At 42.9% G+C, this 27,421-nt stretch overlaps 1 protein-coding gene across 3 annotated transcripts; it reads left to right on the forward strand.

Moving 5' to 3' along the window:
* Positions 1-27,421, forward strand: EIF4E2 (eukaryotic translation initiation factor 4E family member 2). Of its 3 annotated transcripts, XM_081261802.1 has the most exons (8): positions 1-94; positions 5,362-5,476; positions 6,513-6,647; positions 11,521-11,625; positions 13,983-14,135; positions 14,230-14,366; positions 21,271-21,349; positions 27,236-27,374. In XM_081261802.1, the coding sequence occupies exons 1-7, from the start codon at positions 75-77 to the stop codon at positions 21,314-21,316; spliced, it is 711 nt and encodes a 236-aa protein (XP_081117928.1). In that variant the 5' UTR covers positions 1-74; the 3' UTR covers positions 21,317-21,349; positions 27,236-27,374. The 3 variants fall into 3 exon arrangements, with proteins under 3 accessions (XP_081117928.1, XP_081117929.1, XP_081117927.1); XM_081261803.1 differs by lacking the exon at positions 21,271-21,349 and having other exon boundaries at positions 27,236-27,421; XM_081261801.1 differs by lacking the exons at positions 21,271-21,349; positions 27,236-27,374 and adding an exon at positions 16,102-16,365.

Consider the following 27,421-nt stretch of genomic DNA (forward strand, 5'->3'; position numbering starts at 1 on the left):
CCGGGCCCTTGCCGGAGGGACCAGGCAGAACGGAAGTCACTCTGTGAGATAGTGGCGACAGCGGCGGCGAAAGGATGAACAACAAGTTCGACGCGTGAGTGGCGCGTGGCCGCCCCCCGGGGCCCCTTCCCCCAACCGTTCCCCCCGCGCCCGCCCCCGCTGGGACGTGGCGGCACACACTCTGCGGCACCGGCCTCCCTCCAGGGCGCGGCCGCGGCCGCACGGGCCCCGGCGGCGGCGGGGAGGAGGGGGCCGGGGAGTGCAGGGGGCCGGGGACCCCAGGGCTGCCGGGACCGAGGGCGAAGCGCGGGGCCCGCAGGAGGGGTGGCCGAGCCGCCCGGAAGGAGGAGATTCCCGCGGCCCCGCCCCAGGTGCGGGGTGCGGCGGCGTGGAGGGGTGGAGACCCCGGCGGCTTGGCGGTTTTCGTAGCCCGGCCTGCCAGCCCCCGCTTTCCTCACGCAGGCTCCTGGCTGGGCAAGGTCGCCGGGCTCCTCTGGGCATTGGTTTTCTCCTCTGCAAAGTGGGGATGGTAACAGCCGGTGTAGTGCAGCTGTGATGAGGCCGTATGGCTGCCGCGCGGCGCGGCGGCTGCCCAGTGACGGAATTCTCACCCTCTTCCCGAGACTCTGCTCTTTCGCCTCCTTATCTGGTTCCCGGCTCCCGGCACGGCGGGCCCACCCCGCACTCCCTAGGACCCACTCTGATCCCTAGTCCCAGCGTCACATAATTTAGGGGTACGGAGAGGAAATACAGGTCCTTCCAATGATTGTATCTTTTTGCATTACAATTTTTGTTCGTATCTTTTTAACAGTACCTAGATAAGTGTATTACAACAGTTGTACCTTGAGGTAGATTATGTTTTTACCTCCTTTCTATTAGTCTATCTGTCTCCTATCCGAAGACCCAGATCCTAGTCCCAGATCCTCCAGTTGTTTGACAACAGAAAAGTCCCCCCATGTCTGAGCTGTTGTCACCCCACGTTAATGTTAATACCCTGCTGGAGGAAGCCAGTCATAGTCAGCAAATTGTCTAGATTGCCGATTAATGCAGTTATAAATGCAAAGTGGGATTACTGTCAATAGGTTTTGACCTGGTGTTGCTGACAGAAATTGTTTTTTCCCCCCAATATAATGGGTGCTGTTGTGCAAATTCAGGTTTCCAGCGTACTCTGCAGCTCCTCAGGCATGTTCCTTGCTTACTGAGAGGTCTCTGATTCTTGAAAAAGTAGGGGTCTTCTCCATCCTGCAGCTTAGTTGAGTCAATCAGTGTATGGACCCCTCACTCCCACCCTAAGGTGAACAATTCCTAGCTCCAGATCCAAATCCTACCTCAGTGGAGCTTTCTTGTAACCCTTATATCCCTCCTCCATTTATTTGACCAGATCATATTGCAAACCTGAAAGGAGTCTTGTTGGGTGTTTCTTTCTTAGTAATTCTCTGCAAATGGGATCTTGTTACCTCTTTGTAAGGAATATGAGGCTCTCTGACTTGAGTAGCTTGCCCAAAACAATAGAAAGGGCCCACCCAGATTTATTATTTTACTTTGGTTCAGGCATCTCCTGACAGAAGTTAACCTGAGTCATTTTAATTATTTCTGATTATTAACTGTTGTACTGAGCCAGAATCTTTTAATATCTGTCCCCTAGCTTTTCAGGAAAAAAAGAAAGAAAGGGGGAAAACCAATGTTTTCTTTTGTATGTGTGTGGGGGGATGGAAGCCAGGGCCTCTGGCTTGCCCAAGTGCTTCACCACCAGCTCTCTTAATTAGAAATTGATGACCTGTTTTGATTTTGTTGTTTAGACTATTGTTACATATTTGGAGTCTGAACTCTTTACCACATCACCACAAAGGATGTATTCCAGCTTTCCTCAAAGTAAGGTTCCTGGAGCTGGTAGCTCAGTAATATAATCTGTGGACTCAAGAGAGTAGAGAGGAGCTCAAACCTCCTTTACCATGTAGGTCTTCTTCTCTGAATGTAACCAGATTGTAATTACTTTTTTTTTTTCTTTTTGGTGGTGGTGCTGGGGATTGAACCCAGAGCCTTGTGCATGCAATATCCCCAGCCCCAAGGTTGTAATTATTTTTAGGGGAAGAAGATATGGAATTGTAGGATCCTATTGACATGTAAAACTCTAAGATGATTTCTCAAGAACTGCAGTCCTGATTGTGATAAACAATCAGGTTTCAGATTTTGGTTTTTCTAGATACCATACTTGATTTTGACCATAGTCTATATAAATTACCTTTTAGCCCTTTCTTAACTGCTGTCTGAACCACTTATTTGGCTTTCATATTTTAGATCCATGAATTAAACAAATGTTTGTTTTCTGCCACTGTCGGATGCTGGAGATAGAAAGATGGCTTCAGATTCCTACTGTAAGGAATGGGTCTAGTTCAGAGTGTGAAGAAATTCCTGGGCAGCAGCTTAGTGAGCTAACCAAGGTACTACACAGTCTGGACAGTCTCATGTCCCGATTGTCGGCATGAGCTTATGGAGCACTGATTTTTCAGTGCTTGGCTCAAATCCAGCTTTGATCTGGGAAGGGCAACCTCTTGGAAATAGGTTGCAAAAGATTTGCCTTATGCATAGTCTCAGAGGGCAGGGTGGTTGGCCAGCTCCCGCTCAGGAAGTAAGGAAGTAAAAGCACTAGACGAGGATGCATTAGGTTTTCCATTTGCTGGCTTAGAAAGGAGTCAGTCAGGAAGCAGTCCTGGGATCGTGGTAACATTGTTTCTTCTTTGCCATAATTATTTTTCTTATTCTTCCTGGTTTCTACTAGTGATCAGCAGCAAAACCCCTAAAAAGAAAGGAACTTAAATGCTTTGGGGGATGACAAAAATGAGAGATGTTGGGTGACTGCCCTTCTGCCAAGAAGACCCCAGCAGCTGTCACTGGGATTGGAAGCTAAGAAGAGAAGAGTGCAGTTTGTATCCCTGCATTGTGCCCTGAGGATTTAGAAGATATCCTGGGCCTAAGCCTAGAAAGACCCATGAGATGTTCTTGATTGGGTGGCCGAAAACTGGCCATGACAATACATAGCAGGGACAAGTGTAAACGTGTTTATATGGGGAAGTTCAGAAGAGGGGAGACGTTGCCTCTGATGGGAGATATTTCCAGGAGAAAGTGAGTCCTGAAGGATAGTTAATTAAGGGAGGAGTCAAGACCACATGCTGATCATGACAGGTGATATTAGAGAACTGCAATTAAATTGAGGCAACTAAGTGAGAGGAGTGTGTTGAGGCAAGAAATGCTGTTGAAAGAGGGCATAATGGGGGCCTTAGCACTATGCTGGGACATGAATATCTGTGTACCATATCTCCTCAGTTAGGTCCTGATAAGACTAGATGCTTAGTAAATGTTGGTAAATTTGGATCCACAGAGCTTGTGTACTAGGTAGACTCCTTTTGAAAAGGAAAATAAGCACAAGTTTAATCGAGGGGAGGAAGTATCATAAGCGTAGATAAGGGTCTCCCAGAAGTCCAGGGAAGCTGAACTAAGCCAGAGAGAGATGGCCATTTTGGCAACAACAACCAAGGTTGCCTCTCTATCCTCTCTTCTCCAATCTCTCTCAACTAGCTTGCTGTTTTCACTCCTTGTCTTGATTCTCTCATGGCTTTTCTTACATGGGGCCCTTGTAGCTGCCCCAGCTTTCATATCTGTGATCTTTCCTCTCTCGGGTGAAATGCTGAGGGAGGATTGCTTATATTTTTGAGCTAGGCCTTGAGTCACAGGTTATTGCCCAAGCTGGACTGCTTGGGGGAAGGGAATGCCAATGACACGAGTCAGATTCTAGAGGATCTTGCATTTCATTGTACTTTATCATCCTCGAGGCTAGGCATTAAAGAGCGAAGGACAATTGACAGTCTTAGGATGAAAATTAAATAATCAGATTTGCAGTCAGATAATACATTTCATGGTGGGGATGGGGAGGCTCATGGCACAGGGTACAACTAGGGCAGGCATCTCAACACACAGCTAATTAATCTGTTCTCCTATTTCTCAAGTGTTTTTGGTGTTAGGCAATGGGGGTTCATAGGCAAAAAAAAAAACCCTACAAATGCAGTTTCCTAGGACACATTTCTATGTCTTCATATGATAATGTCTGTGGTTATACTTGGTGCACATTGGTATCTTTCTTGACAATTGCCTAATTCCGTTGAGTATACATATAGTTATGAGGCCAGAAAGTTGATTCTGGAAAAATCCCGTAATAAGTGAATAGTCCAGCTGTAGAATAAATGGCATTCTTATCTTTGTAAACTCATAATCTGTTTATAGTTTTACCTGGATCAGTAGATTTGAGGTAGTTGCTCTATGCTTGAAAGGGTAACTCCAAGTGCATTTGACTGTGCTTATGAGGCAAGAACACATTCATTCATTCTGTTGGGCATTTATTTGCCCTTTTCATTCAAAATTTTTTAGTGTGTTCTTGTCCCAGGGCAGGAGATATTGAGATGATGTAAGACACTGTTCTGAGGGAACCCTCCATTTAGTAGGAAAAACAGACATGGGAAATATGACATGTCATCTTGAAGGGATGGTGTTTGTAAGTGGTGGGAATATAGGTTATTAGAAGGAACGGGGGAAGGGAATGCCAATGACACGAGTCAGATTCTAGAGGATCTTACATTTCATTGTACTTTATCATCCTCGAGGCTAGGCATTAAAGGACAATTGACAGTCTTAGGATGAAAATTAAATAATCAGATTTGCAGTCAGATAATACATTTCATGTTGTGGAGGATAGGTAGAGATGTGTGTTAAGGAGCCCATTTAGAGATTTATCGTAGTGATTGAGATGACACAAAAAGATGGCCTAAACTAAGGCATTAACAATGGGGAAGTCAAGGAGACATGGAAAGAAAGAAATGTGGCAATATATATAGGTAAGATTAACCTTCATTTGAAATGCAAAGGAGTTATTTGATAGAAAAACTTCTCGTGGGGCTGGGATTGTGGCTCAGTGGTATAATGCTCGCCTACCATGCATGAGGTACTGGATTCAATCCTCAGCACCACATAAATGTAAAAATAAAAGATATTGTGTCCATCTAAAACTAAAAAAAAAATATTTAAATAAAAAGAAAAAACTTCTCGTTATTGCTGGGTGCGTTGGTGCACACCTGTAATCCCAGCAACTCTGGAGGCTGAGACAGGAGGATCTCAAGTTCAAAGCCAACCTCAGCAATGGTGAGGCACTAAGCAACTCTGTGAGACATTCCTTTATGTCAGGTGCATCTCACAGGCCCGCAATATGAGTGACTGGATTGGTTACATGGTAGGTTGTATGATCTAGTGGCTCTGTTAAATAATGGGAATCAGCTTAGTCATGTAATAGCACTACTTTGTCTTTCTTTTCAGCTTGAAAGATGATGACAGTGGGGACCACGATCAGAATGAAGAAAACAGCACACAGAAAGATGGTGAGAAGGAAAAAACAGAGCGAGACAAGAGCCAGAGCAGTAGCAAGAGGAAGGTGCGGTTTGTGCTGCGTAGGCCTAGTTGCCTCTGGATGAGTCGTGTTTGTCTTGTTTATTTGGAAGACATCGGGTTAATGTTGTAGTACCCTGTTTTGTAATATTGGTAAAAGAAAAAAAATTGTGGATTCACTGAAAACATCAATGATTGGGACTTAGAACATTCCTCTTGCCATATCTTGAGGTGCTGTCTGGCCTACAGAATTCACCTCTCTCCCCTTGAGCAAGCCCAGTTGTTGCACTCAGCTAGCTAGGCTGCTGGCTGCTTCAGAAGTTGCCATTCAGTTCTTCAAATTTTATGCATCCCTCCAAACTTTAGATTTTGTAGTCAGTAATAGTCTGAATTGAAAATGACATGGAAGAGAAAAAGTTTAGGGAATGAGAGCTAGGTGGATCAGCTTTTTCCTTGAGATATCAAGGCAGTCATTAATTTATTTATTCTACAGTATTGCATACCTCCAAGTGCAAGCGTTTTCTGCTAGGCGTTATGAAGACATGAAGGTGAATGAGACTGTGGATTGAGGGGCTCACATTTAATAACAGTAATAAAAGTGACACTGTCTGAGCACTTTACATATACTAATTCATTGGACCCTCTCAGCAGCCGTTTCAGATGGCCATTATTAATTTCCCCATTTTGCAAGTGAGAAACCGAGGTACAAGCAGATTAAACAACTTGCCACTCTTAAATGATAAGAGTATTCTGGAGGAGGCAGTGCTTGGACCAGGCATAACAAATATAAATGCCTGTGATATAGGTGGAAAGTCATAAGAGCCATAAGAACACGGGTAAAGTGTTAATAGGAGTTTAGAGTCAGTTAACCACTAGAAAAATTTATTTATTTATATTTGGTGCTGAGAATCGAACCCAGTGCCTCACACATGCCAGGCAAGCGCTGTACCACTGAGCTACAACCCCAACCTTATGTTCTTTTTTAATTGTGAAAGTAGTAGGGAATAACACTGTTAAATGTTTCAGAGTTGCAGAGCGCATGACAAATGCCTAGGGCGAACCCACCCTTTTTTACTTTCCAGGCTGTTGTTCCTGGACCAGCAGAGCATCCCCTGCAGTATAACTATACATTCTGGTACTCCAGGAGGACCCCAGGCCGTCCCACCAGCTCTCAGAGCTATGAACAGAATATCAAGCAGATTGGCACCTTTGCCTCTGTAAGTACTTAGTGGTTAAATGGAGTGTGCCTTGGCAGAATGCTCATGCCTGTGTTTCTGTGGCTGTGTTTATGTACCTTCCTGGTAACTTGTTTAACATTCTACTTTCCTTACTTGACTAACCTGAGTCTCCAAGGTCAGACTTGTTTGTTCTTAGGTTTCTCGTTAGACATCCACAGTTAACCGTAGAAGGGTATAATACAAAAAAAAATTTTTTTTCCTTTTGTTTGTGGTACAGGGATTGAACTCAAGGATGCTCTACCCTTAGCCACACCCACAGCCTATTTATTTATTTATTTATTTATTTATTTTGAGACAGGGTTTTGTTAAGTTGTCCAGGCTGTCCTTGGATTTGTGATCCTCCTGCCTCAATCTCTGAAATTGCTGGGATTATAGGCTGTGCACATCTGACAGGTTTGTTTGTTTGTTTAACCGAGGGGTGTTTTAACCATTGAGTCACATCCCCAGCCTTTTTATTTTTATTTTTTAATTTTTGAGACAAGGTCTCGTTAAGTTGCTCAAGGCCTTGCTAAGTTGCTGAGGCTGGTTTTGAACTTGTGATCCTTCTGCCCTGGCCTCCCAAGTTGCTGGGATTACAGGTGTGAGCCACCATGCCTGGCTGCAGCTGACAGGTTGTTTTTTTTTTTTTTTTTTTTTTTTTAAGTAGATATATTTGTTGAGTCCTTACATGCAGAGTGTAATTGGGGGACACAAAATTTTAAACTACATGGTCTTCATCCTCACAAACTTAGACAATAAATTTGAAAGCAAAGTTTGAAAGTTTTTTGGGTTTTTTTTTGTATTTAAGAGCTTTCTATTAGGATTTAGCCATGAGAGTAACTGTTGTAAAGTAGCATCTTTTTCCTGTGTTTAGAAAGAAAATGAAATCTCTAATAATTGTTTTTGTGGGTACCATCAGAATAGTGTCCAGGTTCTGTTTTATTTCCCTCCCAGGTGACTAGATTTGTGAACTTGGAGGTACTAACCGAAGCTAACGGGAGTCTGTTCAACAAAGACTATTACACACTAACTGTGTGCTGTACATTCAATCTGTGAACAGAAGCAGATGCAGGATATGTCACTTTGTTAAACTTACTGACATATTTGTCCTGTTTCAAATGTAGAACTGGAAAAGAATACTGTAATTGTAAACATTGCAATAAGGCATGACATTGTTGTGTCTAATATGCTAAGACACAATAAATAATAGGACTTTATGTCATTTCCTTCAATCATTAAAATAGCCCTATGGGATTAGTGATATCCATATTTTGCAAATGAGGAAAGTGAGATCTGGGTAAAGTATCTGTTATGAGGTCTCAAGTCCTCTGCTACTGAATTGATTAGGTGGGAGCCACTATTGAAACTCAATTCAGGTAGATATGAAGGGAAGATTTCATAGTACACCAAAAAGAAGGCCAAAGACTACAATTTAAAATTGTTCTCAGTAGCCAAACTTTATTTTTGTATTTATTATTAGTCAGATATACCTGTTTAACTGGTAATAAATTGTCTCTTGAATGTGAGATCAACAATATTGCTATGCTGAGGTGATAGAATTCAGCCCTATGCAAATGACTTGTTTGGTGCTGCCTCGTCACTGGTAAATTTGGGCTTGTTTGAAATATTACAAATAGCTTGTACACTGGTGCATATTTGGTTCAAGGAATATTTTTTAAGGGGCTGAGGATGTGGTTCAGTGGTAGAGTGCTTGCTGGGCGTGCAAGGGTTCAATTCCTAGTATCACAGAGCTGGAAAACACTTCATTGAATGAACTCAAGACCTTAATAATGTTCTAAATAGAATTATGGAGCCTGTTCTTGGGGCATGTCTGGGATTTTTTTTTTTTTTTTTTTTTTTTTTGACATGGGGTCTTGCTTAAGTTGCCCAAGCTGGCCTTCAATTTAGGATCCTTTGTAATCCCTCCCAGACAGCTGGGATTACAGGCATACCCACTGTGTGACTAGGGATTTCTAATATAGAATAGATAGTGAATGGAACTGCAGGAAAAGTATGGCTGGTGCACTTGGAATTCCAAGGAAGTTGGGGTCTTAGAGAATTTGAACATATTATGAGAAAGGAATTCTTGGCAGAGGGAACAATAGAATTAAGCTTTTGAAGTATACATACTTTTCTAATATTTCAGAATCCCATCACTAAAGTTTCAGTTGCCTGCTCTGTGGGAATGAAAGCTAGACAGTACAAGTAAAGTGGCAGTCCTTATGTTGTGAACACTTGGTGAATCTGAAGAAACTGGACCGGGGCATATGTATTAGGACTTTGTTAAATTACTTTGAAGTAGTAATGAATATTTCTAGGATTTTTCTTTCCCTCTTGTACAAAAACAAATGTGAATTTATGTATAAATTCACATGAAAATTTTATGTATACACTTATGTATATATATAAATTTTATGTATAAATTCTCATGAAAGAGGGTTGTATTTTCTTTTCTTTCCTTGGGGTTTATATGTTAAGTTGAGTGGTTTTGTCATCAGTTCCCTCTTGGGTTAATGCCTTTTTAGTAGTCACTGGATGTGTGACAAGTGCTTAAAGTCTGCAATTGTACAATTCAAGGCATTAGGAAGTAGTTTACAGTATTATATTCCTCACAGAAGTAATTACGTTATGAAACCTTTTATCAAATCTAAAGCGGTATTTTTCAATAGTTCTATTTTTTTAATATTTTTTTTTTAGTTGTAGTTGGGCACAGTATCTTTATTTTATTTGTTTTTTTACTTGGTGCTGAGGATTGAACCCAGGGCCCTGCATGTGCTAGGCGAATGCTCTACCCCTGAGCCACTACCCCAGCCCCTTTCAATGGATCTTAATCCTAAATTTAACAGCATTTAAAAGTTCTTGAAATTGGGGTAACTAAGAAGGCAGTATCTTGAAATGGGAAGAGTATTAGACTTGGAAATCCCAGGGCTAATCTATTGTGGTGCTTGACTCTGCATGCTGCAGCAAGTCCTAAAACCATTTATCAGCTATAAAATGAGGAAGGTAATTAAGATGGGGTCCTTTTTACACTTCACATTCTGAACTTTATTTATTCATTTTTTTGTTTCATTTAGGACTTTTAAAAAGACATGTTTCAAAGTTTAATGATGTTTCTGAAACTGTTTGCTTTATTCCTCTTATGGTGGGAGTATAAGCTTTTGCAGTTTGTCTGTAAGATTGGAGGAGACCCCACTGTTGAAGTGGTATTTGGATGGGGAATTGGTGTGGTTTCTTGCCACCATGTCCCTTCAGTTTTAATTCACAGTGAGCCACTGGTTCTGTTGGGTGTGTACTTTGTTTCTTTCAACCATGTTAGGTTTAATAAGGCTTTAGATTACTGCTTTTTTTTTTTTTTTTTTTTTGGTATTGTACTGGGGATTGAACCCAGAGATACTTGGCCACTGAGCTACATCCCCAGCCTTTTTAATTTTTATTTATACTTAGTGAGACAGGGTCTCACTAAGTTGCTGAGGCTGGCCTCAGACTTGCATTCCTCTTGCCTTAACTTCCCGAATCTCTGGGATTACAGGCCTGGCTAGATTACTGTTCTTTGTATACAAGTGACCACTTCATATTCCAAATCACTGTATACAGTTAAGCCTAGCAGTTGCTGAGGTATTGCACTGCTTGAAGTCCTACAAATAGCACTAGTTCCTGACTTGTTTTATATGTGTAAAGCATTTAATGCATTCCTATTCCAGAGAGGAACTGAAGGAGACAGCCATTGCATACAGTAAGGGTGTAAGATTGGTTTCTCCTCATTTGTCATCAAATCTTGACTTGAATGTCTGTCGATATCCATTTTCCATCGTGCAATTATGGTGTCTTGCTGTGTGTTGATTTGGCCTCCTTAGCATGGTGTTGACAAACACCAGCAGTTTCTCTTCAGGCTATTACTTTTTAAGTGTGCCTCTTCACTGGCCAGTACTTAGTAGGTATCCTCTGCAAATTACAGAGCAGTAGTGCCCTCATCAAGACACGGATGAGAGAAATGGGACCAGAATGATCAATATCATTGAGCAGACATTTGATAGAGAAATATGTCTCATTTTCTATGAAGACCTGAAGGAGGAACAAGGAGAAATAGTTTTCTTAGCTAAGGAAAGGGATGTGAACATAACCTCTGAGAGACTTCATCCTGTTTGATTTTGTACGTTTTAGCCTTAGTAAGGGTATGCTGGTACAGAGTAGTACATGCAGATGCTGCTGTTGCTTAGACTTAGTAACTAAAAACAAACTAAAATGTATTTTGTTCCAGCTAATGCTATATTTGCTAGTTAAACAGTCTTTGATCAAGAATTGATTTTGTGGGCTGGGGATGTGGCTCAAGTGGTAGCGCGCTCGCCTGGCATGCGTGCGGCCCGGGTTCGATCCTCAGCACCACATACCAACAAAGATGTTGTGTCTGCCGAGAACTAAAAAATAAATATTAAAAAGTTCTCTCTCTCCTCTCTCACTCTCTCTTTAAAAAAAAAAAAAAAAAAGAATTGATTTTGTTCTGAAAAAGGCATTCAGGCTGAGTTTGTGTGGTACTTACATACCTCATGACTAGTGGATTTCCATCATACAGAAAACTAGTCCTCTTCAGTGGGAAGGCCCATATTGACGTCATGTCACCTCAAGCTCCTGGCAGAGGCTAGCAGTCCTCACCTAGAGTTTATTCTTATGTTGCCAGTGGTACATTTTTCTTTGATCAAACTAAGGCTTTTTCTCTTATAACACCTTCCTTTCCACACAGTGCTCCAAATGGAAGTGTCCTCCAAAGAGGAAAGCTGGAGCAGAGCCTTCTATGCCTATGTTCTTGCACCTTTGGATGAATTCAAAGAAAAAGGAAAAGATACATCTTTGGTATTTTGGGGTCTTCTCTCTGCAGGTGGAGCAGTTCTGGAGGTTTTATAGCCACATGGTACGTCCCGGGGACCTGACAGGCCACAGTGACTTCCATCTCTTCAAAGAAGGAATTAAACCCATGTGGGAGGTGAGGACTTAGGGCCTTGGACTGCTTTTTTGAGCAAGTTGTTGTTTGTTTGTTGAAGCCCTACTAAGGTTAAAACTATTTCAAGTGTCCTCTCAACTGCAACACTATTTGCTACACCCTTGGAATCTGGACCTCTGGGGAAAGGCACTGATGCTGTTGTTTGATTGTATGGGTTGGTGCTGGGTGTTTTTAAAGATAGTGGTGTTAACTCAGATGGTGTTACAGCATTAAAGAATTTTTTTTAAATTGCCCTTACCTGTTCCCATAGAATTTGTGTGTATTTGTGCATGTAATACTTGTACATAGTATAAAGTGATAGAAAAATAAAAGGCCATAATTGGAGACCCACAGTTGAGCTACTAGTTGGCTGTGCTCTGGCATAAAGCATCTCTTTTTTTCTTTTTTAAGAATATAACCTTTAACTTTTATTTTATTTGTTTGTTTTTATGTGGTGCTGAGGATTGAACCCAATGCCTCACCCCTGCTAGGCAAGCGCTCTACCACTGAGCCCCAGCCCCAGCCCAGCATAAAGCATCTCTTCTGATGCCAGGGCATTTTTCTAGAAGATGGATGTGGCCACATACATCCCATTCCCCATATTTTATGCAGTTTGTTTTTGTTTTGGGTACTGGGGATTGAACTCAGGGGCAATTTCACTGAGCTACATCCCCCAGCCCTTTTTATTTTTTAATTTGAGGCAGGTCTTTCCCAGGCTGTCCTTGAACTCGTGATCCTCCTGCCTTAGCCTCCCAAGTCGCTGGGATTACTGGTATTAGACCCTGCCCAGCTTTTATGCATCTCTTATTGTTCACGTGACCTTAAGCCTTATTTGCCTTTCAAACTTCATCTCCCATCACCTCTAAATCTGTTCTATGCAATTAGACCCTCCTATTCACGTCCCACTGAAGTGCAGTTAGTACAAAAGCATGTTCTTTGTGGTGCCTTTAATGCCTTTACCTGCAAACTCCTGTTTCCCTCAAGACCAGCTTAAATATTTGCTCTTGGGCTGGGGATATAGCTCAGGTGGTAGAATGGTTGCCTCACATACACATTCCCAGCACCACCAAAAAAAAAAAAAAAGTTTGCTCTTCAGTGTTTCCAGCTGTCAGATTCTGTCTTACTGTGCAGTTTTCGTTTTACAGGCGCACTTGTCAGACTGTTTGGCTATAGTTAATTTTCTTAACTGTCTCCTATACTACATTGAACCTAAGTAGATTCTTGGGCTTTATATCTATGTACTTGATACTTGGTGACACTCAGTAAATTGTAGCAAATGAAGTGATGAATGAATGGTCTGTTTGAAATCTGGCATTTCTAGCTCAGCGGTAGAGCACTTGTCTAGCACATGCAAGGCCCTGGGTTCGATCCTCAGCACCCCATAAAAATAAGTCAATAAAATAAAGGCATTGTGTCCAACTACACCTAAAAAATAAATATTAAAAAAAAAAAAAGAGGGGCTGGAGATGTGGCTCAAGTGGTAGTGCGCTCACCTGGCATGCGGGCGGCCCGGGTTCGATCCTCAGCACCACATACAAAGATGTTGTGTCCGCCGAAAACTAAAAAATAAATATTAAAAAATTCTCTCTCTCTCTCATTCTCTCTCACTCTTTCAAAAAAATATATAAAAAAAAGAAATATGACATTTCATTTTGATTCATAAAGTAGTTCTAATTAAAAGGGATTAGTCTTTAAAGATCTGTTTTATTTAGCTTTTTTTTTTTTTACCTTTTTATTTTAGATATATATGGACCTTTATTTTATTAATTTATTTATATGCGGTGCTGAGAATTGATCCCAGTGCCTCACACATGCTATGCAAGTGCTCTACCACTGAGCCATAACTGCAGCCCCAGTTTAGCCTTTTTTTAAAAAATGGCTTGTACCAAGAATCCCTGCCTTGTTTTTTGTTGTTGCTGCTATTCTGTTTCATTTTTCCGTAGTCTTGTTTTGTTTTGTTTTAGTTGTAGGTGGACACAATAACCAGTAAAGGTTATTTATTTTTATGTGGTGCCGAGAATCAAATCCGGTCCTCATACGTGCTAGGCGAGCGCTCTACCACTGCGCCACAACCCCAACCCTTTCTCTAGTCTTACCACGTTTTTATAAAATAATATGTTGGAGAACTAGAAATTACAACCAGATTTGTTAGTATTTAAGAGATTCTTCTTTTTTTAATACCTTTATTTTATTTATTATTTTATGTGGTGCTGAGGATTGAACCCAGGGTCTTGAACCTGCTAGGCAAACGTTCTACTGCTGAGCCACTACCCCAGCCCAAGATTCTTGATTTTGTACTGTTTAATGTGCAAGAAAAAGTCATGAGCCATTATTTTAGCTATAACTCTTTCTTTTTGTAGGATGATGCAAATAAAAATGGTGGCAAGTGGATTATCCGGCTGCGGAAGGGCTTGGCCTCTCGTTGCTGGGAGAATCTCATCCTGGCCATGCTGGGAGAACAGTTCATGGTTGGGGAGGAGATCTGTGGGGCTGTGGTCTCTGTCCGCTTTCAGGTAAGCTACCCTAGGCCAGTCTGCTTTCATGTGTTGCTCTTGCTTACCTCCTGCCTCTGGTTTGCTTTGATGATACCTTCTGTTCCTCCCATAGGAGGACATTATTTCCATATGGAATAAGACTGCCAGCGACCAAGCAACCACAGCCCGAATCCGGGATACGCTTCGGCGCGTGCTTAACCTACCTCCCAACACCATTATGGAATACAAAACTCACACCGACAGCATCAAGTACGTGTTGGGGGTGCTGGGGGGGACAGGTCCCTGAGCTTAGCAGAAGTAGCTCCATAGTTGGGCCCAGAGGCATATGGTCATACAGGAGACTGGCTTGTGGAAAAGGGACAGACCAGCCCCCTTTAGGCTTCTGGTCACTTGCTGCAGTTCTTGTTGGCAAGGCTTCCTGCCCACCTACGCTGCAAGGTGCTTTAGAGCAGAGAGTCCTACTACAAAAACCTGGTGCACTGCTAGGGCTGCTTCATTTCTAGTAGGCTATCTTGTCTTTCCTATACTAATCACTCTCTGAAAGTGAAAGACAAAATACTTTCCTTTTCTGGATGTTTTTAAAGATAATTTTATTTAACAATGAAGTCCTCTTCCCTACCCATCCCTCATCCCACTTTGCATGTCTGTTTAACTGTCAGCTTCAGTCTGTTTTCTTCATCCTGGGAAATTGACTTCTTATCAGGAATGAGGACTCCATTCCCTGTGTGTAGAGCTGAAGTAGAAGAGGAATCAGGGTAGTGTGTGAGAGAGGAGAATCAAAGGAAAGATAGAGAGCACAGGGGAAAGCAGCTTTGGCCTCTCCTCAAAATTTGGGGCAATGGAGCTCTCTGTCCATAGTGAGAGTCACTGGTGAGGTTTGCTCCTTCAGCAATCAGGTGTCAGAAGTAAGCTCAGGTGGTTAGAGAAGAGCATGGGGAGTGGCTGTCAGATTGTCTTGAAAGCAGAGGGAAAGCCAGCCAGCTAGGAGCCAGGCCCATAGGTTTAACTTCTCCTGTGGCCCCCCATCAGTATGTGCCTTTGGCTAGACTCTCTGCAACTCTGCTTCAGTTTTCCCAGCTGTAAAATGGGACAGTAATACAAGGCTTTGGTGAGATTGACTTAATCTATAACTAAGGGTTCTTGGCAGAGCCCTCTGAAGGCTCCTTTAGGGCCAAATATTATTATCACTGTCATCATCATCTTTAGTAATAATGTCATCATCATGCTGTTCTTACTAAAGACTAGTAGTGAGCCCAGTGATTTTGTTCAGCAGGCAGACCATTTGGGATTCTTTCCCAAGGATGCACAGGTAATGGTGTGGGTGGAGTTTGCTTTTACCAGCTAAGTGCCAGCTTTTAACTGGGAACACTGCCACAGAAGTTGGTTCAAAATCAAATGACCGGCTGTGACTCACTGTAACCACCAGCAACTACTAGCTAGCCTGGCCCTGGTTGCTTGCCTCATCAGTCCGGTAGTAGCACTGTTCTTCTCCAGGCTAATCTGTCTTGCTGTCTGTTCAGGGATAGACACAGTTTTTACCCTCCTGCCAGCATCAGGCTAGGCTGGAGAGATCTACATTGTTTTCTGGGACTTTATTTTCAAGGATCCCAAGATCCCCCCCACACACACACACACTCAACCACACCCATCCCCAAAGCCAGCTTTGCACCTAGGCAGGAAAGGGAAAGGTGTTTTTCATCATCTCTCCCCTCTCTGCTGTTCTCCTTCTAATGCCTCAAGGCAGTTCGTCCTAACTATTGTAGAATGTGTAGGTCCTCCCGGAGTCTAGGAGAGCGTGTGGACTTGCGCCATAGTCTGCTGGAAGGACTGGCCTACTGCACGCTGCTTCCCCAGAGACCTGCCTCTGGGACTCCAGCCCTGCAGCCATAGGGCCAGAACACCCTCCTTGAGACCCAGATGCCACCTTCCCTTGTGCCCTCCTCTCTTTCCTCTCCCAATGAGCTACCTTTTGCACTTTCACTAGAATGCCAGGCAGGCTGGGCCCCCAAAGGCTCCTTTTTCAAAACCTCTGGAAGCCGCGGTTGAATGTGCCATGACCCTCTCCCTCTCTGGATGGCACCATCATTGAAGCTGGCGTCATCGGAGTCTCTTGTTCTGTTGGCGTGCCACCTGGAAGACCCTTCTGTCCTGGACAAGAGGAGTGGAAGAGCATGTTATGCTTTGAGAACAGGCTGACACGCAGCAGCTACAACAACAGCTGAGATCACAAATAAATGGTGCTAAACTAGCTTGTCTCATGCTCTTGCTCTTTATGGTGCATCAAGATGTGGCCTTTTGGACTGACTGTCACCATGTTAAGGGATGGCACAGACCTCATGCAAAGCCATCCAGGGAATGCAGCCTCATTGCCATGAGCCCATTATGTAGTATCATGTGGTACTTTGTTCCAGGACTGCTGAGGCCTGATATAATGAGGTGACACCTAGCTCTCAAAGTGAGTCCCCATTTCCTGGTACTTGAATTCAGTTCCCATCTAGCTAATGTTGATGACCAGAGTGGTTTCTGATTTGAGCTTGATAGTCTATAAAGGTTGGAAAGGGGAATCCTTGACCTTTGCTTTACTAACTTCTGTTTGCCTTTACTTCAAAGAATTTCTTGCTTGGAGGTAAAGCCCCGCTTCTATCTGTGTGTGGCTGACATACACATAGCTTCCTTGCTTTGTGCTAATGGGGTGTTCTGGCTGGTATGAAGCTGCCCAAACCCTAGATTCTTTGCCAGCCTCCTCCCTTTCTGCTTTCCCTGTAGAGCCAGATCATCTTCCTCTTCGAGCAAGTCCTGCTTCCCAATCTCATGGTGATAACCGTCCCTTCCTCCCAGCCCAGTGTTCCTGTGCCTCAGGGTCTAGGGTGGGGAGGGCTTTCCTCTGGTGTAAGTTTGACACTCAGGAAACTGTACTGTGCACATACCAGCCTTTGTGTGCTTTGTGGCTTTGGCTTCTGTGTGCTGCAGCTTGGCATTCAGGTCCCTAACCTGTTGGAAAGTTTCAGCAAGCCTCGTGTTACTTTAGTTTTTCTTAGAAGCTACCATCAAAATCAAACATAGTCATTTTTGGGTACGCTGGGTCAGGATGCCTGACAGGTTCTCAGGAGTGAAAGTGGTGGTAAGGCTGTTTTCCAGATGGCTCTTCCACTTTGGCAGCGGCACTCTGTGTTTGTGCCATTCTGACAACTCCAATCTCCACTTGGCTCAGGATCCCACAGAATACACATTGGGGCTAGTGCCTTGGGTTCAGATGTTCTGGGAATATTTGTGTCATTGCTTCTTTGTTTATTGCATTTCCCAAAATTGGTAGAATATATGAGATTTGCTGGTTTATGGAAAGATCTGTTCTCCGCGTTTTTAGCATTTGTCAGAAAAGACCTCCGGCCAGGTGTGATAGCACACACCTGTAATCCCAGGGATTTGGGGGACTGAGGCAGAAGGATTCCAAGTTAAAGGCCAGCCTGAGCAACTTTTAGCAAGACCCTGTCTCAAAATAAAAAATAAAAAGCTGGGATGTAGTTCAGTGGTAGAGCACCCCTGGGTTCCATCCTTAGTACTGCAAAAAAGAAAGAAAGACCTGGCCTTTTCCTCCTGCCTTCCACTGTCATGTTGCATGCATTGACCTTAATTTCAGCTTCGTTGTAACTACTCTAGGGGATGAGCTTGATGTCAGCTTCCAGAATAGGAGTCCTTCAGAAAGCACCAAACTGACCTTGAGACCCCTTGGGCCCCAGCCACATATGAGCAGAAGTCAGAACTGGTTCTGCTTTGCTTGTTCATTGTAGATCTTCGATAGGTGTGGCTTTGCTTTGAATTAAGTGATATCAGCTGCTGGAAATTGAGAAAAACAAAGAAAATGAAGGAAGAGCCCAGAATGGTCTTGCAAGTATACTGGAGGTTAGGGCTCCTGAAAGAGTAGAGTGAGAGGGTATTTTTAGGACTGGCTTGGGTTCTTCAGTCAAGTGCTCCTCCCTCTAGCTTGCTGTGTTTTGCTCTAGTCCTTTATCTGTTTTACTTGCCAACCTTCCTCCAGTATACACTGCTTGTGGCCTTTTCCTGCTGCAACCCTAGGTGAGCCAAGAGATGTTCACTGTTCGCTGCCCATAGAAGAGGGTAATGAGCTGCTTTGCTGGGAAGGCTTTTGTCCTTGTTTATTGCCAACTACCCCTAAGAAATATGAAACTTGTTAGACAGTTTTTGCTCAGGTCCTGGTTCCATTTAATGAGGCCAGTTGCTAGTTGAGTTCTCATAGGTTTGAGACCTTGTATCAAGTGACTTGCCTGGCTTACACCCTGCTTTGAGTATAGACCTCATAATAGCCAGAATCTTAGGACCATCAGGATAAAGCTGGGCACAGAGCCATTTAAAACAGCACGGTCTTTTGTGAGGAGTGATTCCTCTTTATTCCAGAGGAGAGACAGGTTGAATTATCAGGACTTTCTTTAGCCATGTCTAGGTATCGTTGTATTTCAATACTGAACTTGAATATATAGGAAAGGACCACCCAAGCCTTTCTCCTGTCAAGGCTAAATCATAGCCTGTGCCCTTCAGTCACCCATTATGGTTACTGGCCTGTTTTTGTCTTTGTGCTCTGTGCCACCATGCCAATACTCAAAACAAAAGAAGTCCTGATTGGCAGGAGTCAAACTGCATGAGCACCACCCTGACCCTTCAGGGAGGTGGGGAGAGGTAGAATATAGAATTACGTAGAAATGAGATCTCTGATTTTACATAGAAATGATCTCTCTGCTCTCAGAATTTGCTTTCTGGTAAGTGAGGTGGGATGAGTGGACTTGAAAGGACTCTTTGTTACCATGTCATGAGTCTGAATTTAACAACTCTAGTCATAGGTCACTTTTTTCATTTAACTTGCTCTTTTTTTACCTTTAAAAGAAGAAAGTTTTGATTTTACCTAATATACCTAGGCTGCCTGGTAGAAAGTAGCTAGAATATTCACACCTGACTTGCCTGTGATTATACCAAATACTGTGGCCAGCTACTTTACTTTCATTGAATCCATGCAGGGAATTACTGAATCCAGATTCTTCATGCCAAGGGTTAATGTACAGTAAAGATATTTCTTTTTTTCTTTTTAAATATTTATTTCTTAGTTGGACATGATATCTTTTTTAATATTTAATTTTTTTGTTGTAGTTGGACACAATATCATTATTTATTTATTTTTATGTGGTGCTGGGGATTGAACCCAGGGCCTTGCCCATGCTAGGTGAGCTCTGCCGCTGAGCCACAACCCCAGTTGTTAATTCTGAAGAAAATGGGAGGGCAGTTTAATTCTGAATGGGCTAGAGGAGAGCTCTGAAGTCCATGTTGCAGGCTCTTAACCCAGTGAACTGCTCTGTTTAGGTTAGTGTGGTAGATACAGGCCTTCCTGAAAACAAAACAACGCATGAGATGAAGCTTCAGCATGGCTGTATAATCTTGTCAACACCTAAGTTGTTTAAAAAAAATAATTTAAATCTCACTGTTAGAAAGAAAGGGGTTTCTCTAGGTTGTTGCTTAGGCATTGGATTCTGCTTTGCCCTTGTTTATTTGGACTAAAGAGTACAGTGACACCTTCTGATGTCACTCATGGGCTCACAGAATATACCTCATCATCATCTCTCCAGAATAGGCTATGGAGTGTACATCTTGCTGTGGGATATTGAGTTTGGGAGCTGGCAAAGATTGGCATGTTTGTCAAGTGTTCTTCATGTTTTCCTCAACTCAGTCAGTATATGCTAGTAGCTTTAGTAATGGTTTCTCTGAAGAAACCATTCTCTTATAAACCACTAATTATAATTGCTGTTGTTCAAATGAGGGAAATAATGAAATTGGTATAAACATTGCCTAGAAGTTTGAAGCTGTACTAGGTCTCTATTAAATCAATCCTCCCTTCCTTCCTTCCTTCCTTCCTTCCTTCCTTCCTCCCTCCCTCCCTTCCTCCTCCCTTCTCCCTTTCCCTCCCTCTCTCCCTCCCTCCCTACTTTCTTCTCTTTCTTCCTTCCATACCTCCCTCACTACCTCCTTCCTTCCTGTGCTGGGAATTAAATCCAGAGTTTGGGTATTCTAGACAAGTACTCTACCGCTGAGCTACATCCCCAGCCCCCCTCTTTAAAAAAAAAAAAAAAAAAAGTGACCTGTGGAAGACCTGATGAAGAAGTATATTGTGTGGTCATAACATTAAATATGTAGTGAGGGACATGGCATATTGTCACCCTGGGTGCTGTCATCAACTTAAACCAAGAGTGGAATAATTATTAATAAATTTAGATTTTAAAGAACCAAATTTTATGTGTAATTCCTAGGGAACTTAACACTTAGGGACTGAGAAGTGGCCAGGGCAAAAAAAGATAGCAAATAAACTCCTCTAAGGACACTTGAGGTGGGTGGGGCTTCCAGAACCCGTGGCAGTCTGTTTTCCTCCTTTCCTTCCTCACCCAGCAGTCCTGAGCACTCTGCAAGCATGTGTACCCCTCCAAATACATTTCCATTCCTAACTCCAGTTTCTAATTTGAGTTAATCAGCCTGAAATTTGTAATGAGCATTGTCCCCTGGAAATTTGACCTGCCATGACCTACACAGCTTAAATTCTAGGATAATACTTACGTGGGCATTTTAAGAAAACAGAACCTGATACAGGGTCTGAGTTTAGAAGAGTTAGAAGATTGAAAGTGTGGAAAAGAAAATGGTATGTTTTCTTCATTTCATCTTTAAACATCATAATGCAGTTGAGTACTTGGCTGTACCCGCGCATGAGGCCTGGTAAGACAGGTTGTCTCCACCACCTGTTCTAGGGGGCCTGAGGCAGAAAAGGAAGAAGGTGATGCTGTTTTTTGCTGCAGCGAATTGAAAGTGTTTCTGGTCATGGCTGAGCTGCACCTCTGACCTTGGTAGATTCCCCTGTAGCCTCATTGAAGGTGCACTGGCAAGTCCTTGAGGAATAGTGAGGGCCAGGCTTCCCACCTGGGGCAGGTTACTCCCACCTGTCTTGCGGGGCAAGTGCTGGGAGCCTCCCTGCTCTGGTCCCAGCTCTGTGGCTCCACTCAGCCTGAAGGGCATCTGGAGTGGGAGGTGGGGTGATGGTGCCTACTCTCTGTTCACAGTGTTTGATATGAATGTGCTGTTGTGTTTTTTGTCTCTGGTTTGCCAGGGCCTGGGAGGAGTTTCATGGCCTGGTGAACAGCAGCGGCCGCTGATCGGACGCTCCCCCTCTGTCTCTCACACTCAGGGTAGGGCCTTGTCTACCTTCTCTGTAACTCTGTGACATACCTCTCAGCCACGGGAGCCCTTTTCCCAAGGGGATGCTCTCTGCCCATTTACCCTGAGCCTCAGAAACAACAACCCCTATACCATTGGGTTCCTGTTCTCCTTGGTCATAACTCCTGGGGAACCCTTGGGCTTCTGTCCCCATCTGGAAAATGAAATTCCATGGACCAACAGGCCTCTGAGTTTCTAATGCTAACATTTCATAATGGTAAATGTGCCTCAAACTTTTTTTTGTTTTGCTCAGATATGGCCATTTTTAAGCCATTTGCTAATATTCTGTGGCTAAAAGGGCAGTTCCATAGACCCTACTATGGGTTAGGTGAGAGGTATGTCTCTTGTTTGCTGGTGTTGTCTGTCAGTTGTGAGGAAAGATTAATATAAATTCAAATTCAGAGTTTTAACAATGAAAGTCAGTGTAGGTGGGGTGAATTTCAAGACCGTTGCAGGTTGTACTTTAACTGGACCAGCACATGTTTTCTGGCAGGGAGGGACACCGAGATTGGGAAGCTTGGGACAGCTAAAGCATTCACTTCAAGAGTGTTTACATTTCCATCAAAAGAGTACCCAGTCCAGCTGGACACAGTAATGCACGCCTATAATCCCAGCAACTCAGAAGGCTGAAACAGGAGGATCACAAGTTCAAGGCCAGCCTTGGCAACTTTACAAAACTCTCAAGCAACTTATCAAATCCCTTTCTCAAAAAGGACTGGGGATATAGTTCAGTGGTAGAGCACCCCTGGGTTTAATCTCCAGAACCAAATAAATAAATAATGAAAAGGACTGGGAATAGAGCTCAGTGATAGAACATCCCTGGGTTTAATCTCCAGTACCACAAATAAATAAATGTGTCTGGCCCTGCAGCGAAAGAATTTGGTATATTTTCAGTATTGGGGGAATGGATGGAAGGCCAGCATTTGCTTATGCCAAAGATGAGAGTCTGCTTCTGGACATCAAGCTACTTCTACCACTCCCATCCCTGAGAAATAGGGTATTTCTGAAGTTAGAACACATTAACTGCAATAGCTGCTTCGAAACCCACCTTCCCAGGAAGGAAATGAGGTTTTTCCAGAAGAGGAGATCTTCCTTCCTCAAAGGAACTGGAAGACAGATGATGTTGTGGGCCACAGAAGCAAGTAGCCAAGGATGTGGGTACCATTATGATCTAGAGACGAGCAGTTGCAGGGTTCCGTACACACTGATGGTGCCCCCTTTAAATAGTTTGATTTCATTATTATAAATTCAAGTTTTAAATGATAACACCTGGTTTTTTAAATTCCAGTTTTAAAACTTTTCTCCAAAATGTTGTCGATATAGAATTTCAAGATGGCTGCCAGTATACAAAAGAAGGAATGAAATGTCAGTTTCATTTCATCATGTCAGTTCTAATAGTGGATAAGTTACTTAAGAGTGCTCACAGTGAATGTGAGGAAAGGTTTCAGTTGGAAGGATTTACTTCTTAAAGTACATCAAATAATTGTTCTTTTTAGAGATTGGTCCACCGAGCTGGGTTCAGTGGTAAATGCCTATAATTCTATAATCCTAGCAGCTCGGGAAGCTGAGGCAGGAGGATCACAAATTCAGAACCAGCCTTAGCAACTTATCGAGACCTTAAGCAATTTAGCGAGACCCTGTCTCAAAGTATAAAAAATTTAAAAAGGGCTGGGGATGTGGCTCAGTGGTTGAGCACTTGTTAGCTCAGTCCTTGGTACCACCCCCCCCCCAAAAAAAATTGTCCATCTTAGTTTTCGTGAAAAAAGTATTTAAATTGGGTAGTCAGAATGAAAAACAACTTAAAATGAGCCCCTCTCCCTTTAGCAGACCTTAAATCCCCCAGGAAATGTATCTTTGAATTGCTTTGGAAAGCTATATACTTGCATAATTGCTTTTGTATAGTCCTGTTCTTTTTGTGGCTTCCCTATCTTTTCGTACACTTGATGGTTTAGGTGTTCTCTTTGAAGCACAGCCTTGGGAGTCAGTGAAGAGTGTTCGAATTTGAACCAAAAGAATCAACTCACTTCATTGCCTTAGCAGTCTTTAGAGGAATTCATATTTCATCTCTACTGCCTGAGCCTTGCTTTCAGCATAAGGTGTGCTAAGATTTGGATGCCCTGCTCTGGTTGTTTGATCTGCCACGTTAGAGCCCACACTACTTCGGCCATCTCTTACTCATCCCTTTTTCCCCACTTACAAAAAGATCATGATCTATGACAAAATTGGCAGAACAACTGCTCTTTAAATAATTCTTAAACCTCAAATGTTTGTCCTCACCTTATCAGCTATTTTATGTCATTATCTATAACTGCTAGTATTTTAGGACCATTTTATTTGAATTCTGTTACAAAAAGTACACTTCTTTCACCATGGCTTCAGTAGAAATCCCAACTAGCCCCTGGGATAGGATCCTGTTACCTAGACAGCTGGCTGGCTTGCATAGGACAGAGGTCTCTATTGTTGGGAGGTACACTGGCATGGTTGCTCATGGAGATGAGATGAAAATTCACCCCCACTGAACCTAGAAGGAGTTTGCAGTTTTATTGAATATGCAAGGAGAGGAGAGAGAGCCAGAACTGTCTACTGGGGTAGACTGCTGATAGCCAGGGAACATTTTCCTGAAGATAATGTGCATGTCAGTCAGTAGGTTGATCGTGAGTGCCCCTTCCAAGCCACCCTTCAGGGCAGAGACTCAGATAGGATTCCTGCTTGGATGATGCCCAGCTTTCACCTGAGGACCCGGAGTTACTTCAGTGTTCCTGCTGGGTGCCAGCACAGTGACAGGTAACTCCAAGAGGGGAGGCATTCTCTGGCTGAGAGTCTTGCTCCCTCTCACCTACCTTTAGGAGTTAACTCCTACTTTCGCTCATTATTCCAGAGCTGACTTTTCTCTTTCTCTAGAAATACTATTTTGAGGCAAAATGGATCAGGAAGCTAGTTGAGTATTTGGTTAACAGTTTTCCCTCTGGGAATGTGAATTTAGAAGCTGTGGGACTGGGAATTCTTTGAGTCCTGTTTGGTACCAAAGCATAGCCCTTGCACCATCACCGCACGACCAGAGGGCCAGGGGGCCAAGGGACCAAAGGGGCTAGCTTTGGGGAATTCATGTAGATTTTTGAATTTCTAATTTGCTTTTAAAAGAACAAAAGTACATAAAGAAAAAAAAAAAAAAAAACATTGCCTGTGACCTCTGCCACTTCTTATCTGCATTTTCCCTTTCCCTGTCACCTAATCTCTATATTGCAACCTGGAGGAAAGTCTCAGTTGAATATTTGTCCCCAGCTAGTTTGAGGTGAACACATTTCTTTGATTAAATTTGGCACCCAGCTTTTCTGAACCCACCCTTTTTTAGAAAGGTTGGACCATAGCCACAGGCCCTTGTTGCCACTTGCCCTCATTACTTTTTTCTATTAAATCAGACTCTGGGAAAACTCAGCTGGAGTTCTCCCTATTTCCATTTTGCAAATGGATCTTACACAATAAGACTTAGAAGGTTTTCTAACTATAATCAGGCTATTTCTAATAAGAGAAAGAATTAAACTAAGTATTAAATATTTGAATGGAAAGTGGTAGAACTCTTCAGTTTGTCTGCTACGAAAGAAGACTTTATTTCAGTACAAAATTTCTTTCCAGAAGATTAACTGAGCAGCTTATGGCAATGATTAGCTTGAAAATCCTCTTCTTCACACCACTGAGCAGGTGGACAGCTGGATCCCCACCTGCCATCTCCCTTACTCCAAGATAGACAGTTTCAGTTAGAAAAATCCTCAGACTTTGTCTTTCCACAGCCCTACCTGTCTGTTCACTCTTCTAACAAGAAGAGTGGTGTCCCACTCGGCCTGGTGCTGCACACTTGTAATCCCAGCAACTGGGGAACTGAGACAGGGAAATAGCAAGTTTGAGTCAAACCTGGGAAACCCTGTCTCAATATAAAAAATGAAAAGGACTAGGGATGTGGTAGAGTGCCCCTGGGTTCAATCCCCAGTTCCAAAAAAAAAAAAAAAAGTGGAGCCTGTCCTGATAGACCAGTGCTATCCGGTGGCTCTTGAACATAGAGGGGTCATACAGGGAAAGAAGTAGAATAGAACAACTTCTCACAAAATTGCTTTCTTTAACATTCCGTGTATGTAGGATGAACAGTCCTCTGAAATGCAGGCTTGGTGATATGGCACATCATACCTAGAGCTCAGAAATGCACAGCCAGCGAATGTGCCTGCTTTTCACTGTGGTATGATCAAATAGAGTCCTTGTCATTCTATACTAGCTATTTTTGTTACCTCAAAGGGATCTGTCCTTTTGAAAGTTTTTTTAAAAATATTTTTATTAGTTGTTAATGGACTTTTATTTTATATTTATTTACATGCGATGCTGAGGATTGAACCCATTGCCTCACACATGTTAGGCAAATGCTCTAACACTGAGCCACAACCACAGCCCACCTTTAGAAAGTTTTTTTTATAACACTGGTCTTTTAAAAATATGGCCACCCATTAACCTTACATTCAACCTTTGGTTTCCTCAGCAAAAGTAGTTGAAATGCTCAGCAACCATTGACTAATGAATCACATGGTCATGCATGTCAGTTATAAAAAAAAAAAACCTGTGGGCTTTGGCAAAAACACCAATTTCTGTCAGCTTGAGCCCATCTGCACTAGTCATCCCATCCCATCCCATCCCACCCCATCCCCCGACCTCCCCCCACACACCCCTCCTTTACTTGACTAGTCATTCTCTTTGGAGTAGGGCTCTTGGTTCTTCTTGTCCTTCTGCCATCAGCCACGGGCAGGTGAAAACTGCCATTTGTCTGGACTGAGCATATTTTCTAAATATTTATTTACTTTGGACCAATATCACAAGTCTGGTTAATAGCCAGAATTTCTACAAATTTAAAATTAAATGGAAAATAGCAACTTCAGAAACTAGAATAATGAGAATTCCTGGCAAATTTGAACCTGAAGCACTAGGCTGGGGCAGTAGCTAGGTGGCCTTTAAAATCCCTGAAATTTTGAGATTGGGTGGTGCTGTGACCTTCTAAGATGTCATTGGATTTCTAGTGAGGACAGGAAAGTTTACTAATGAATGGCCACACCTGCCTGAGTCCAGTGAAAGGCTGCTAAGAGTGCATGTGTTGAGATCTGTCCCCTCCTCACACTTCTTGGAAAATTAGAGCTGTTTCCAAGGTGCCTAGAGGGCACCTCCTGGAGCAGCCTCCTTTTGTGTTTTAAACTGAAGATGGCTGGGTTGGTTTATCATATGGCTGGATTGGTTTTGTTTATCATATGCACAGTTTGGTTTAGTGTGTCTCCCTTATTTGGTTTAGTGTGTCTCCCTTGTGTGCTTTGCTTTACTTCATCTGTCCCATTTCTAATGTGCCCTTTCTGTCCCTTGCCCCAAATAACTGCTGGATTCTTATGGAACCTGTAAGAGTTTCTTAGTGTCTAAGCAAGCAATTATGTGTGTAACCTTATTCCCCACCCACTCACATGAACGTGGTTACTATGTACACACACTGTTCTAGGATCAGTGGATCTTTGGAATCTTTCCATATTAGGAGAAAACTTTTTTTTTCCTAGCTGCATAGGGTCGCATTGTACAGGGTGCCATGACATTGATATTTACCAGCCCCCTTTTCGTCTGCATTAGAATAGTTTCTTATCTATTACTATTGCAAACAACTGAGTAGAAATTTTTGCAGGGACTTGGAGGCAGGTCACTGTTTGGCATTAGACTGGCAAGGAGGGAAAGCCCTGGGGTATGGAGAGTCCAAGAGCTTGAGTTGAGTCCTCCCCATTTGTGTGTGGTTGTGTCTAGACAGTCCATGTATTGAATGCTGTGTTTTCTCCCGTTTTCTCTTTCAGGGACAATTCAAGCTTTCGAAATACAAAAATCACATTGTGAAAGTACACAAGCTGGCAATAATCCTTTTCTGTTTGTGTGTGTTTGTCCGAAATGGATGGAAGGCCTCTACCAGTCCTTCCGTCTACCCGCTGAAGGGACGTCAGTGAGCCTTGTGCTCCCCTTTTGCACTCATTCCTGGAGGACGG

Source organism: Spermophilus citellus (genome assembly GCF_964194105.1).
Source record: "Spermophilus citellus genome assembly, chromosome: 11".
NCBI lineage: Eukaryota > Metazoa > Chordata > Mammalia > Rodentia > Sciuridae > Spermophilus > Spermophilus citellus.

What these genes read in the sequence shown, in the direction of transcription:
- EIF4E2 (XM_081261801.1), top strand. Translation starts at nt 75, where the DNA reads ATGAACAACAAGTTCGACGC. An exon ending in GAATTAAACCCATGTGGGAG is followed by an intron (nt 11,626 to 13,982) that starts GTGAGGACTTAG and finishes TTCTTTTTGTAG; the next exon opens with GATGATGCAAATAAAAATGG. An exon ending in ACTCACACCGACAGCATCAA is followed by an intron (nt 14,367 to 16,101) that starts GTACGTGTTGGG and finishes CACTTTCACTAG; the next exon opens with AATGCCAGGCAGGCTGGGCC.